Raw genomic sequence first — 15,215 nt, 5'->3', positions numbered from 1 at the left:
CAGCACAGATTTTAAAAAATTACATATTCTGCAGCCAATATTCTTGTATCTATAATACCTATTGGCATAATTTATATAAAAAGTTTGAAAGCCACAGGCACTTTTTCAATGCAAAACATTACTAACGGTATACGGTAAAAGCCTTTTGTAATATGGTTTGCTTAGAAGGAAGACAGGTTCTTCAGCACTTAACAACCAAGTTGTAAGATTCCGGAAAAAGTGATGGAATTTACAGGAATATAAATTCCTCAAGGAAATTATAGAAAAACAGATTTCAATAAGTGCTATGCTGATGGGTAATTTCAAAATTATGGAGGGAAAAAAAACACAAAAAGTTAACCTTTTTGGATTGCGTTTTGTTACAGAGTAATTTTATTTTATTTACTGAAATGTAAAATGTGAAATGTAAAAAGTCTTATATGTAGGAATTTCACCAGTGTAATAATAACTATGTTAAATTTTAATTTTAAAATGTTATTATAAAAGTTAAATGTACTGGGGCACCTGGGTGGCTCAGTTGATTGGGCCTCCAACTCTTGATTTCAGCTCAGATCATGATCTCATGTTTCAAGCTCCCTGACGGGCTCTGTGCTGACAGTGTGTAGCCTGCTTGGGATTCTCTCTCTCCGCCTCTCCCCTACTTACACAAGCTCACTTGTTCTCTCTTTCTCTCTCTCTCTCTCAAAATAAATAAACTTAGGGGCACTTGGGTGGCTCAGTCGGTTGAGCGTCCAACTTTGGCTCAGGTCATGATCTCAAGGTTTGTGGGTTCGAGCCCGGCGACGGGCTCTCTGCTGACAGCTCAGAGCCTGGAGCCTGCTTCGGATTCTGTGTCTCCCTCTCTCTCTGCCCTTTCCCCGCTTGCACTCTGTCTATCTTTCTCTCTCAAAAATAAGTAAACGTATAAAAAAAATTTATTAAAAAAATAAATAAAAAAATTAAAGGTACGATTCAGCAATTTGAATGAATTATTATATAAAAACTGACCAAAATAACCAATTACAGTTCAATTTATTCTAGGAAAGTGAATGCACATCAACATTTAATACCAAGAATATACATATTTACACAATGATACATACCATCAGAATCGGTGCTGTTCAGTGCAATTGGAGGTATGACAGACACTTTACACTGGCCAAGGGGACACACAGGATGGTATAAATCTTTGCAGGCAGTGTGTACCTAATAACAAACAAATAAGCCTTCAAGAACCATAAAAACACACTGATGTTTTCTTTTGGTATAGATTACATCTATGGGACTAATAACTGAAGATCAACTATATCACAAGATATTCAGTAACTCATAAATTACTTTCATGGTATAATGTTTATAACTCTAAGGAATGAGCTAATTATTTTAGAGATGGGAATCTGATGTACTCTGTGCAGCCTACTTTCATGGTGGCCTCGGGCAAGTAGTGTATATCGAGAAATGCCTGGTGAGGGATGCCTGGCTGGTTCAGTCAGCAGAGCACGTGACTCATGATCTTGGAGTTGTAAGTTTGAGCCCCCCACTGGGTGGAGATATTACTTAAAACACAAAAATAAATAAAAATTTAAAAAAGGAAATGCCTGGTGAAGGCAAGGAGAGAGGAAGAGAAGGGAACAGAGTACAGAGGAAGGGAGAGAGAGAGGAAGGAGGCAAGCTAACTAGTACTTGTCAATATCATCGTCCATAAAAAAGATGATGGGCTCTACCTTATAACATTCTTACGGAATTTCATGAAAATCTGTGAAATTTTTAATGTGTCTCCTCTTTCTGCAGTGGTCCTATAACTTTCTATTCACATCTTTTTTTAAAAATAACATTTTCATGTTCTTATAGGTATAAGTACATCTGTGCCTATGGGCTCCGTAGAGAAAAGGAAAAGGTCCTATCATTATACACTTATCTTGGAAAGTGATAAATATCATAGACACCGAGTAAACATGTGAATTCTGTAAAAACAAAGTTTCAAGGGTAGTCAATATACTATTTCGAACAAGAGCAGGGCTAACTTATTAAGTAGAACCCAGGGAATTTACAATACTTTAGGTACTTACTCAGAGAGACTTAAAATGTTTTAAGCAGTAAAAGCAGACACTTCATAAAGCATTTACTTAATACAGCTTTATTTCATTAGTCTTTTTAGAAAATTGGCATGTTAATTAAACACATATTTATCAAAACTTTTGAGAAAATAACTAAAATTAAATACTGATTCTTATTCTACTGATGACCTAATTTTGGACAGTTCCTTATTATTATTTATAATAATTAACATCCCCAAATGGATTTCAGAAAAAACAAGCATGCAGAGATAGTTTTAAAAAGATTTCAATGGGGAACCTGGGCGGCTCAGTCGGTTAAGCAACCGACTCAATTTAGGCTAAGGTCATGACACATAGAGCAAAACAGAAAAATATTTACAGCAAAGTTAAATGAAAAAAGCAGAGGACAAAATTGTATCTTCACTTTTTTTTTTTTTTAATTTTAAAGAGAAAGAGGGAGTGTTAGTGGGGAAATGGGGCAGAGGGAGAGAAAGAGAGAATCTTAAGCAGGCTCCATGTCAACGTGGAGCTCCATGCAGGGGCTTGATCCCACAACCCTGGGGTCATGACCTGAGCTGAAACCAAGAGTCAGTCATTCAACCACCTGGGCCCCTCAGGCTCCCCTCTTCCCTCTTTTTACAGAAAAGGTAAAACTATGTCCAAAGACTGGATGACAACCGAAAAAATTAGCAGTTGACTCAGTAGAATTGTGTAAGACCACAGTTGTGTGAATACCATAGTAAAGACTATGGTCTTACTTTGTTTTGTTTTAAAGTAGATGACTGTTTTACAAATTAGACACTCTGTGGGAAACATTATTTTAAAGGCAAAATAATATGCAAAGACGTATACAGGAAGATAGTGTATAGGAAGTACAAGACCGAGAAGGATGTAACAAGGTGATGGTGGTCCAGAAACCCGCGTGTCTAGTGGACGCAGTACAGGTCAGGAATGATTTCAAGATAAGGTGATATCTAGGTTTGCCAGAAAAAAAAGGGAGAAGACATTCTAGAATACCCGCTTCTACATCCTGTAAAAATCCTTCTATCCTGTTTGTGAAAAATTTTAAAGGTAGGGGTGAGTAGGGTGAGAAAGTAAAATATCTAATCAACTCCTACTGTTAAAATTAACAAAGTTTAAAAATGACTGGACCAATACAAGTAGAGTCCTATATATTGTAGGTAAAGACAACTTTCATAAAACCTTTCTAAAATAATTCGTCACACACAAAATCTGCTTTCTTTTCAACAAGTTAGAAAGAAAGAGCTGAAGTTCTAGAAATAGAGAAATAGATCTACAGACTAATGAAAATAGCAGTAGAAGCATACATCAGTGGTTGCACCCTAAAAAAGAAGTCTTAGGTGGGATAAAGTTTTAAAATCTTATTTATGAGAGCACTTTACTTATTTGTTTATAACATTATCTTACAGGCCTTTGGAGAGCACTCTTTATATTATTAAAAAAAAAATTTCTTTAACATTTATTCATTTTTGAGAGACAGAGAGTGATCAGAGGAGGGAGACCCAGAATCTGAAGCAGGCTCCAGGCTCTGAGCTGTCGGCACAGAGCCTGATGTGGGGCTTGAACCCACAAACCGCAAGATCACGACCGGAGCTGAAGTCGGATGCTTAACTGACTGAGCCACCCAGGGGCCAGGAGTACTGTTTTAAAATAAGGAATGTGCCTGGCTGGTTCAGTTGGGAAAGCATGTGACTCATGATCTCGGGGTTGTGAGTTCAAGTCCCACACTGGGTGTAGAGATTACTTAAAAAAAGAATTTAAAAAAGATAAATAAAATAAGGAATTCCACAAGAGTGTTTTAGGGGATATGGTTGCACCAAAACTGCAAAGAGACACGTCTAATATGGTTTATATATTACATGGGATAAGAGAAATTAGAAGTAACACCTGTGGCTAATAAAAGGGGCAATTGATGAAGAATAACAAAAGCATAAGGATAGAGGGAATCACTTTGATTTATAAATAAAAAGGAAACAGGGGTCCCTAGGTGTTTCAGTTGGTTAAGCATCTGACTTTGGTACAGGTCATGATCTTGTGGTCCATGGGAGCCTGCTTTGGATTCTGTGTCTCCCTTTCTCCCTGCCCCTCCCCTGCTCATGCTCTCTCTCTCTCTCTCTCTCTCTCTCTCTCTCTTAAAAATAAATAAACATTAAAAAGTTTTTTAAAAAATAAAATGAGAAGGAAACAGATTACCTATCAGGTTTGACGAAAAAGCTATACAGGACTTATCTTCTTTATGGCCTATGGGATGAATCTCACTCATTGTGAAATCAACGCATCATACTCACATCTTTTTCATTTGATGATCTACATCATACTTATTAAAAGAAATGAGTTTTCCATATTTTGGGGGGGCTGGGGAGTGACTTCCAAGACTCAAAACAAAACCAAAAAAATCAGCCCAAAGCAAGGCAATCACTGTCATAGTTGGACAGCATCGCCCAGTGCTAACATGAGCACCCACAGCGGTTGCCTCCTCACCCTCCACGCCACCCTCTGAGTGGCCTGCGTTCACCCTGTAAGTTCCTGCTCTGACTGCCCTCGTGAAGTCTAGAGCCCAGCACTCACATAGTATGGCATGGACAGGACCATTCCTTGCTGTTGATTCCATGTTATGCTGTGTGTACTTCTCACTGCTTCCTTACACATGCAAGAAAACTTTGTAATATATAAATATATATATATACTATGTAAATACATAAATAATATATACAATATATAATATATAAATATTACATAATAATACTTATCTATATAACATACATATATCCCAACAAAACTGTGGGAAAGAGGTCTTGACAAGGGAAATATAAAACAACAGTATTGCAAGAAGGATATTTAAAAAGTAACCAGACTGGAAGGAATACTTTGAAAAAAATGAACATTACAATGGGCAGGTATGCTACCAGCCTTTATTATACCATACATTCCTTTCCCCTAAATCACATAGGTTAAAAAAACTATGAAAAGAACGAATTAAAAAGGGCTCTCACCATTGTCTTACACCAAAGGCATTTCCAATCTTGTAGACGCAGAACACTCCCGCATGTTTTGTCACAGACAGCACATTTGGCACTCACGGGCAAGTTACCCTCTAGCCATTGGTGAGGCATAGCTACCTGCGCAGCAGGAGTAAAGAGCAGTCAATTAAAGACTGGAGGACGTCATTCTCACCCTAGGGAAGATCTAAAATATTTCTTACTCAGTGGAATCAATGTATGTACCACTCATGGCATCCATTCATTTCGCCCACATTTATTGACATCTATTGTGCCCAGAGCACTGTAGCGATACAAAAATAATTAAGACTAAAGCCCTGACCTTCAGGATTTGTAGTCTAGCTGAGGAGCAATGAATGTAAAGGCATTATCATAAAGTGATTACAAAGTGCTATCAGAGATTTGAATGCAAGGTGCAATGGAGACAAGGTTTTGAAGGTGGGGGTCACTGTTGAAAGGAGGCCCCAACATCTGAGGAGTGAACATCTGAATAAACACCTGAGCTAAGCCTTAAAGAGTATCTTACTTGTCAGGTCGGGGTCTACAACACCAGCCCAGCACAGCAGCCACTTGTAAGCTCTATTCACATTTCCCTCAAAATTTAAGAGCTGAAGGCAACTATGAAGGATCTAACTGGAAATAGAAACTCATAATTAACCAAAACCTTCCATTTCATCCTGCTAGTAAATATTCCCACCAACTCTGTCATTTTTCACAGGGCAGACAATAAAGAGAGGAGGTACTGGGAAGAGACCAGAGACAGAACTGGGCTTACTCCGTCTTCGTCCTCTATGATGTCCTTCCCAATGGAGGCCAGAGTCGTCCATTTGCAATTATTTGTTGCCCTCACTGCACATCTTTTGTGAGCCTTGAATTTACACACTAAAAAAAAAAGTCAACCATTTCTAAATGAATATATACTTCTGGAATAATGATTAAAGGAAATCATAGCATGAAATTAAAAAGGAGGGGGTAAAGAAAAACAATAATTTAAAATCTTAAATTACTCTTCAACAATAATAAAGGTATTCTGAAAATACCTTTCCAGAAGGTATTCATGTATTTATGATACATATGGCTATGTATGTATAAAGCTTTTTATCAATCTATAGATTGCTACTTAGAGAGGTTCTACTTGTTCATAAATAAAACGTAAAGGAAATGAATACAAAAGAATTAGTTCTTTAGGAGAAAGGAGACAACAGTCACATACGCACACAAACACAGAACTAAACAAAATTTAGTAATACAGAGGTGCTGGTAACATCCTATTTCTTAATCTGGATGTTGATTACATAAATGTGTTTCATTTGTGAAAAATCCTATGTGCTGTACTCCTCTGATATTTGTATTTTTCTGTCCATATAATATATTTAAAATGAAAGATTTGAAAATATCAGTAAGATAAAGAACAGGATAATTCAGAGGAGTTTTAAATTGCAAGTATGTCGAGAAAATATCCAGTCATCATGGGAAATAGGTTGATAAGGGTCACAAAGATGGCACTGTCTTTTAAAAGTATTATTGTTGGGATTACTACATCATAATGTAGACTAAAGTAGTGATGAAGAAATACGCTACATGCATCACTAATTGGCTCAGCAATAATATCAAAAAGGAGCCTATAAAAGAGACATAAGAGACACTGAAGCCTACAAGACATTGATGAAAGAAACTGAAGACACATATAAACTGGGGAAAATATTCTATGCTAATGGACTGGAAGAATTAGTAATGTAAAAATGTCCATAGGACTGAAAGCAATATACAGATTCAATGCAATCCCTGTCAAAATTCCAACGGCATTTTTCAAAGAACTAAAACAAATAATTCTAAAATTTTTATGGAACCACAAAAGACTCCAAATAGCCAAAGCAATCTTCAGAAGGAACAAAGTGGAAGGCATCATGATCCCTGATTTGAAACTATGTTACAAAGCTATAGTAATCAGAGTAGGACACATAGGTCAATGGAACAGAATAGAGAACCCAGAAATAAATCCACACATATATGGCCAATTAATTCATGACAAAGAGACCATGAATACACAATGAAGAAAGAATGATGTCTTTAATAAATGTTGCTGGGGAAACTGGACAGCCATATGCAAAAGAATGAAACTGGACCACTTTCATGAAAACTGGACTGAACTGTACATAAAAGTTAACTAAAATGTATTAAAGACTTGAATGTAATACTGGAAACCATAAAACTTGTAGAAGAAAATTCCTGGACTTTAGCTCTTTGACATCAGTCTTGGCGATGATTTTTTGGGTCTAACACCAAAAGCACAGACAACAAAGCAAAAATACATAAGCAGGACTATATCAAACTAAAAAGTTTCTACACAGCCAAGGAAGCCATCAATAATATGGAAAGGCAACATACTGAATGGGAGAAAATATTTACAAATCATATATCCAATAAGGGATTAACATTTATATACATTAATATACAAAGAACTCACACAAGTGGACTGCAAAAACCAAGCAGTCCACTTAAAAAATGGGAAGTGGATCTGAACAGACATTTTTGTAAATAAGACATACTGACGGCCAACAGAGAAATGAAAAGATACTCAATATCACTAGTCATTGGGGAAATGCAAATACAAAACCACAATGAGATATCACCTCACACCTGTTAGGATGGCTATTATAAAAAAGGTAAGAAATTACTAGTGTCGGCAAGAATTTGAACAAAAGGGAACTCTTGTGGACTGTTGGTGGCAATGCAAATTGGTGCAGCCACTATAGTAAACAGTATGGAGTTTCCTCGAGAAATTAAAAATAGAACTATAATACAATCCAGCAATCCCATTTCTGGGTATTTATCTGAAGAAAATGAAATCACCAACTTGAAAAGACATCTGCACCTTCGTGTTCATTACAGCATTATTCGTAACAGGCAAGGTACAGAAACAACTTAAGTGTCCATCAATAGATAAATGCATACAGAAATTGTGGTATCTGTATATGTATTTACACAATGGACTATTATTCAGCCATATAAAAAAATGCAATCTTGCCTATTGAGACAACACGGATGGACCTAGAGGATATTATGCTAAGTTGAAAGAAGTCAAAGAGAGAAAGACAGATACCTTATGATCTGACTTTTAGGTAGACTGTAAAAACAACAACAACAAACCCACAAAAAAAAACCAAGCTCATAGAAACAGAAAACACATTGGTGGTTACCAGAGGTGGGGGCGTGGAATTGGGCCAAATGGGTGAAGGGAGTCAAAAGTACCAACTAAAATAACTAAGTCACGGGAATGTAATGTACAGAATGGTGAGTATAGTTAATATAATGAATTGAATATTTGAAAGTTGCTATGAGAGTAAATCTTAAAAGTTCTCATCATAAGGAAAAAATTCCGTAACTACGGATGGTGACATGTTCCATTTGGGTAATCATTTTACAATGTATACAAATATCAAATAAAAAAAAAAAAAAAACGAGAGAGAAATAAGAGGAAACAACCAGGAAAGAAGCAGCTCATATATGAAAAACAAGTAAACCACAGATTATTTGAGAAATTAACCCTTACTTATGAAAATCAGTACTTGAGTACTACTAAACTGATTTATCCTTTTAAGGACACCAATTATCCAAGCATTAGTGGATACTGACGTTACACCTGTTTCTGACTTCTCAAAATATATTTTTTTATTGTACTAAGTTTTATTCTAAAGAATATAATTAAAAGTTTGAGATCACTTTAGTGGAAATAACAAAGATAACTGCTGCTAAATGCTACATGTAAGGTGACTCCTTTTCACATGATTTTTTAATGTCTAACTGTAAACTGCTAACAAATTTAAAATGATGGGTTATATGCCACTGGTTTAAGACAGTCCTAATTTAATGTGGCATGCAAATGAGAGGGTCAGGTAAAATAATGTTCAAAATGCTTCAGATGTCATGGATAGCCAATAGGTAAAAGGTCACTTAAGCTGAACTGTTTTTTTTTTTTTTTTTTTTGAGAAATATTAGTCTACATTAGTTTCATTTATCTGCTCTTTTGTGCACCTTGACAAATGCTTTCCTGGAAATCATACAGCTTTTGTTCTAAATGATTCTGTGACTCAAGCACAGATTTATATAGAATAACTAATTTTTTAATGGAATCTCATTGCCAATAAACAGTAGTGTAAAGAAACAGGAAGTATAAGCTTATACTATAGGAAGTATAGGAGGTATAAGCTTAGTTTGAAAAACAGTTTTTGCATGACCTGCTCCCTTTCGCTCTCATGTTCTATTTTAAAATTGAGGTTAATTAGCATCCCTAGGTCTTTTCATCTGTTATGGTGTTTCTTAAAAATGTGGTCCTAGTTTTAGTTTTATTCGCAACATAATCCCCAGGCTTGCTTTTTAAGTACAAGTAGGTATTTGGTATTAATAGTCAATAATTGTTTTTTACAGAGAAGGAAGTAAAAGAGAGCAACAGGGAATAATTTCACAGCTTTTTAAAAATTTCGCCATGAAAAATCAAACAGCTCAGTAAAAACAAAAATTACACTTGTAATAATAAAGTGCTTCATGCAAAGAGTCTTGAAAATTGCAAAGTTGCTTAATATAGCATATAATAATAAAAAAATAAACCAGACTGTGATTGTGGTCACTGAGGAATGGAAATTATTAATAAACACTTTAATTTTGTTAGGCGACAATTAGATTTCTCCAAATAAGTTATTGTGAAATAAATCACTTTTCCCTGACCTATAAAGCCATTATCTCAAAACCACAGAGCTTAAAAATATATACTGACAAGTAACCAAATTATGATTTTTTATCTGCAATTTCCAGTCTACCACACTGAATCTTTCTAAGTGTTCAACACTGGCTATGTCATAGAGTCTCATGTTAACATATTTGATGATATTGATTAAAAGAGAAAAAAAATCACCATTTAACTTTTTTTTGTTCAATTACTGTTTAAATAATTGTGAAGAACAATTATGCTTTGAAATTATAATTAACATTCTCAATTGATTTAGGGAATTATTTACGAAAAGTATTCTATCTTCTATTTTTCATTCATTTATTTCATGTATGCAAGGCTTTAAAATAACAATTTTAGTAGTTATTCAACACAAACCCAGAAGACAAATCATTACAGCTTGTTTTACTGTGAAACACATTAAGTAAATGTAGTGATGGTTTCACACACTGGAAACTGATTTCCATTCCAATACAAAGTTATTCATGGTCACAGGTGAATGAAATTTTTTATGTGTGTTTGCATCTTTGTTATGTCTTTTAAAGCTTCTTGTATCCTATGCCTTTGGTTTTATCAAGCGAGCAGTTTATTCAGATTTGGAGGTCGTTTCTAAAGTTTAAGTATAACTTGGATTACAAGAAAATTATGCTAAATAACCACATTCTCATAAAATAAAAAGGTAACTTCTTTACACATTCATAAAACCCTTGGGATTTTTAAAGCCTTCTGGTGTATTTCTAACAATACCAAGGTAGGATGCCACAGATTTAAAATTTTTATCAGCAGAGGGGTGCTCCTGGGTGGCTCTGTTGGTTAAGTGTCCGACTTCAGCTCAGACCATGATCTCACAGTTCATGAGTTCAAGCTCCACACTGGGCTCTGTGTTGACAGCTCAGAGCCTGGAGCCTGCTTCGGATTCTTTGTCTCCCTCTCTCTCTCTGTCCTTCTCCTGCTCAAGCTCGCTCTCTCTCTCTCTCTCTCTCTCTCTTTCAAAAGTAAATAAACATTAAAAAAAATAAAATAAAATTTTTATTAGCAGAGAAAATGAGTACTAACAGACATTCTTCTAAAACTATTATTTAAAAATACAATAAAGAACCATAAAGAAGTCAGGAAGACTTCATTATTAACAGAATAACATAACAAACTTATTTAAAGACTTTTAAGTTTCTTATTCTCATCAGCTAATGTAATTTTCATTTTTCCTTTAAAATGTTTAGAAACGACTTAGTCATCCCAGCTTAAACTCAATTCACAAACAAATATATTTAATAATGCCTAATTCTCAAATCGGAAGGGTACCACAGAGTAGCTCAGATCTGATATCTTTTTTTAGCTTTTTTTTTTTTTTTTGGAATAAGAGGTTAGGAGGCAACACTAAGGGGACCTTCGAAAGAACACCTCTGAGTATTACAGACCGGGTAAGAGTAGACTCAGAGCTAGGAACCCTTTCAGATTACTAAAGTCATAAAGAGTAATTACACCTGATTTGCAATCATTGTTTACATCTAAAAAACAAAAAACAAAAAACAAAACACGTGTAATGGCTCTTCCAAGTGTTTGTTTTCATGCATTTTCATGCATCAATCAGGCCATGCTGCAATCTTCAATTATTTACTGGATGGATTTCTTACACAGCACAGCTACTAACTTCCCCAAGTTACTTGACTAGAAAAGTAGCTTTCCTGTTTATATTCTCTCACTTAATTTTCATAGTATCTATACATAATATAAATGACTATTATCTCCGTTTTACATATGAGGAAATGGAAGTCAAAAACAGTGGAACTATTTCTCCTGGTCACCATTTGTAATGCTGGGAGCGGAACCAGAACCCTGAGGGTAAAACTGAGGAACTCTAGTCTCAACCTCTGTGCTGTCTCATATTAAATAGCTGAAACTATGACGTATCTCAGATTTTATACCTTAAAATGAACGAAAACTGTGACTCTATTACTATTTTATTATTCAAGAGTAAAAAGCTATTCAAAATTAAGACGTTTCTGTATTAGAGAAAAAAAAGCCAGTATTAATATTAGATATGGTTCAGAAAGTAAAGTGTGCTCACTGAGGTACGGAATTAAATAAATCTAAAGAAGTTATGAGTTTTCTTTTGGTAATTATTAGTATATTTGCTTCTATTGGTCACTGCTTTTTAATTAAAAAATGCACAAATCCTAATACGGAAACTACAGCATTGGCTTTATTTTTAGAAAAGGATGGCCTCCATGTAAATGAAACATAAAATGAAATAAAAGAAAACATTTAAAATAACGAAACAGAGGGGCACCTGGGTGGCTCAGTCGGTTAAGCATCCGACTTTGGCTCAGGTCATGATCTCAAGGTTTGTGGGTTCGAGCCCCTCATCGGGCTCTGTGCTGACAGCTCAAAGCCTGGAACCTGTTTTGGATTCTGTTTCTCCCTCTCTGCCCCTCCCCCTCGCATTCTGTCTGTCTGTCTGTCTCTCTCTCTCTCTCTCAAAAATAATAAAAAAACATTTAAAAAAGTTAAAAAAATAATGAAATAGAAATAACAGTAGAAATAACAAACACCAGAAATTCTGTCAGCGTATGTGCTGTCCTCACTGAAAGTTTTGTTCTCCGCAATCAATTCAGAACAGAAAAAGAATTCTAGAAAACCAGCATGACAGACAAAGTCTAGAGATGTTTTGTGGAGCACCTGCTAGTTCCTCGGGAGCGAAATGCTACATTTTGGTTTCTACTTCCTTCCTAATGATTCGTATCATCTTTCTCTCGGTAAAATATTTCCCCATCAGTCCTGTGTGCTCCGAGCTCCACTTTAAGCTGCAGTGAAACTTAAACACTGTGTTCCCACTGAGGTGCTCCCAGATGCAGCTCCCACCCGAGGGAAACGTTTTCCTGGGGTGATGTTTCTCTGTTCGCGGCACAGAAGTACCCACAAGATGTGGCAGCATCTTGCCACAGTGGTCAGTGCAGAGGGAGAACGCAGGCTGGGCGCTACAGTACCTTCGCAGGACAGGCCGTGGGAGGTGACTCCAGAAAGACTCTCTCTGCACACGTTACAGAAAGTGGGTCGGGCATGGGAGCAAGCGTACCAGTTATGCATCCCTGAGAAATGTTCCACGTTAAACTGGGCCACCTAGAAACGAGACACAGGTTTGGCAAACAAGAGAAGGAGACGACAGCGAGTTAACATTTGGAATGCATGAGTTATGATTAAAGTTTCAAATCCGTAATTTTTACAAGAACATTCTCCTTTAAGTAAAAAAAAAAAAGAAAAAAAAAAAAAGAAAAAAAAAGAAAAACAAGGAAGAAATGTCAATATCAGATTTAAGCAAGTTACTTAATGAATCTACACATACTTTGCTTTGTGGAATATAGCTTTAGTTCTTCAGATAACATTGGTTTTCTATGAACATGAGGCGCCAGAAGAGAAGCCACTTTACCTCGTAAGGCTCTCTGGTCTGGACAGACTTCAGTGAGCTCATCCAATCCTCCATTTCCTTCCTGTTCTCAGCGCACAGCATTAGTCTTCTGAAGGGAGTGATTATCTGAAAGGGGAATTCAATCTAATGATTGTTAATCACCGAAAGGACAGATTACTGCAAAACTTAGCAATCGCGCGAGGAAATTGTATTTCTAAACTCAGAGTCCTCATTTCCTTGATGAAGCAAGTGAGAGTCTCTGTAACGTAAATAATTTTCTTTCTCTGAGTATGATACAATGGGGTCTAGGAAAGAAAACTTAGTTCTGAGGAGGAATTTCTTGTCTTTAAGCTCACTGCTATTTACTTAGACTTTTTTAGTCCATTACCAAAGGCTGTGAATCCAAATCAACAATGTATTCTTACTTCATGGAAGGTATCTTGAAAAGTGATTTTAAGTATGCTTCGAAATAATTCATGGTAAGCTTCAAATTAGTACATAGTTTTCGGTATGGAAATTAAAAAAAATTGAAAACCAGAGGAATGCAACATCGAATGATTCATAATTGGTTTTTGACAATATCAACAATATTCTGTTATTAAATAATGTGGGATTTACATACCATTTCCACTGTCTATTTTAATATGATTTATATGAAGGATTGTTTCTTCGTTGTATAGAATTCCCCTATACTACTTTTTAGCGAGAGCCAGGGAGGGAAGAATTAACATAAAAACCCTTCGGTTGGCTTTAAGGGAAGAAAATAATTGTGACTCTTATCTTTTTTCATGTCACTAAAGAACACAGACCAAGAGTCTTACAGCAAATGAAATGAAGGCTTTGTGCTGTTATAGCATCAAAAGTGCTCCAAAGTGAGATTCTGAAATGGCTTGAAATTAGCCCTATTTATGTGTGAATACAATATTCTGTTTGTAATCTTGAAGTTGCTAAGTCCTAAGCATTCACTGCAAAGAAGGGACTACTTATATACTTGTGGAAGAAGAGCAAAATTTACACACACACCTAGAAACTATTTCCAAATAATAAGTTATATATTTATATAGCAAATAAGAACTTTTCTTAAGTTAGAAGCCATTTGATCGAGTGATAATCTACATACTTCATTATAGCACAGATTTCTGAAGTCATGAAAAAGGAATAATCATCTAAAAATAAAAGGAACAATTCCCAACAGGAGTAAACCAGCGAGCCTCAAATCAGTACTGTTCATCATAGGAAATAAGTCCATTATTTAAAACTGTAGAGACCAGTCCAATCTTAGCTACTCACCGCTCATTGCTTCCTTTCTTTGGTCTTTAGTGTAGACTGCACAATCCTTCCTTAAACCAAGGGGCCCTTTCATACATCTGACAGGCACTCACACTTAAATACAGTCAGCCAGAAGTCACATGGAGGAGAAGCATCAACCGTTCAGCTTTGGGTATTTGTTAATTGCATATGAAACTGAACAGAACCTCACTTCTGCATTTTCTTCTGTTTTCCACTACCCTCTTTGGATAAAGCTTTTCAGCAGTTGGTCACTTCTTTTCCTGAATAAATAGTTAATGAAAGAGCACTGACTCCCTCATTACTCAGGAGCTAAATGGATGCTTTATTGCTTCAAAATGTTTTTCTAGGACAGCTCATCCAATGCAGCAGAAGAGATACCATTATATCATAATACTCTCCTGGCTCTGATGACTGGCATGGTACTCCAGAAATCTCCCACTGACTGACTGAATAAATCTGACATTTACCTGAATAAGTATTTACCTCTAGGATTTTTATTTATTTATTTAGTTAGTTAGTTAGTTAGTTAGTTAGTTACTATACTATATGATGAACTCTAAGGATTCCCTCTCTTTCATTATGATCTTGTAGTGAGACAAATATTATTCAGATAAATAAACCAGGCTTGTTATTTTATTCTTTGATTTTGTTTTGTTGTTGTTGAATTCGAAGGAAAGCAGTATATTTGGTGGTTTTAACTATCTTTAATGCCTTTATATTCATCATAAGTCATCGTG

At 35.7% G+C, this 15,215-nt stretch overlaps 1 protein-coding gene across 6 annotated transcripts in view; it reads right to left on the bottom strand.

Annotated features, from left to right (window-relative positions):
* DGKH (diacylglycerol kinase eta) overlaps positions 1-15,215 on the bottom strand; it is a 182,665-nt gene that overhangs the window by 66,659 nt on the left and 100,791 nt on the right. For 5 of the 6 annotated variants that reach the window (XM_053899179.1, XM_053899180.1, XM_053899182.1 and 2 more), the window contains 5 exons: positions 13,210-13,314; positions 12,770-12,902; positions 5,832-5,938; positions 5,051-5,176; positions 1,083-1,185 (listed from right to left, as the gene is read on the bottom strand). In XM_053899179.1, coding sequence (XP_053755154.1) covers positions 1,083-1,185; positions 5,051-5,176; positions 5,832-5,938; positions 12,770-12,902; positions 13,210-13,314 — 574 coding nt within the window. Of the gene's footprint in view, positions 1-1,082; positions 1,186-5,050; positions 5,177-5,831; positions 5,939-12,769; positions 12,903-13,209; positions 13,315-14,478; positions 14,986-15,215 lie in introns of those variants that run through there. The other variant, XM_019447441.2, reaches the window with a different exon arrangement.

This window comes from Panthera pardus, unplaced genomic scaffold (assembly GCF_024362965.1).
Source record: "Panthera pardus isolate Hobbes unplaced genomic scaffold, ASM2436296v1 HiC_scaffold_1, whole genome shotgun sequence".
Classification (NCBI taxonomy): domain Eukaryota; kingdom Metazoa; phylum Chordata; class Mammalia; order Carnivora; family Felidae; genus Panthera; species Panthera pardus.
The sequence above is the reverse complement of the archived record's forward strand: the minus strand, read 5'-3'. Positions and strand labels throughout refer to the sequence as shown.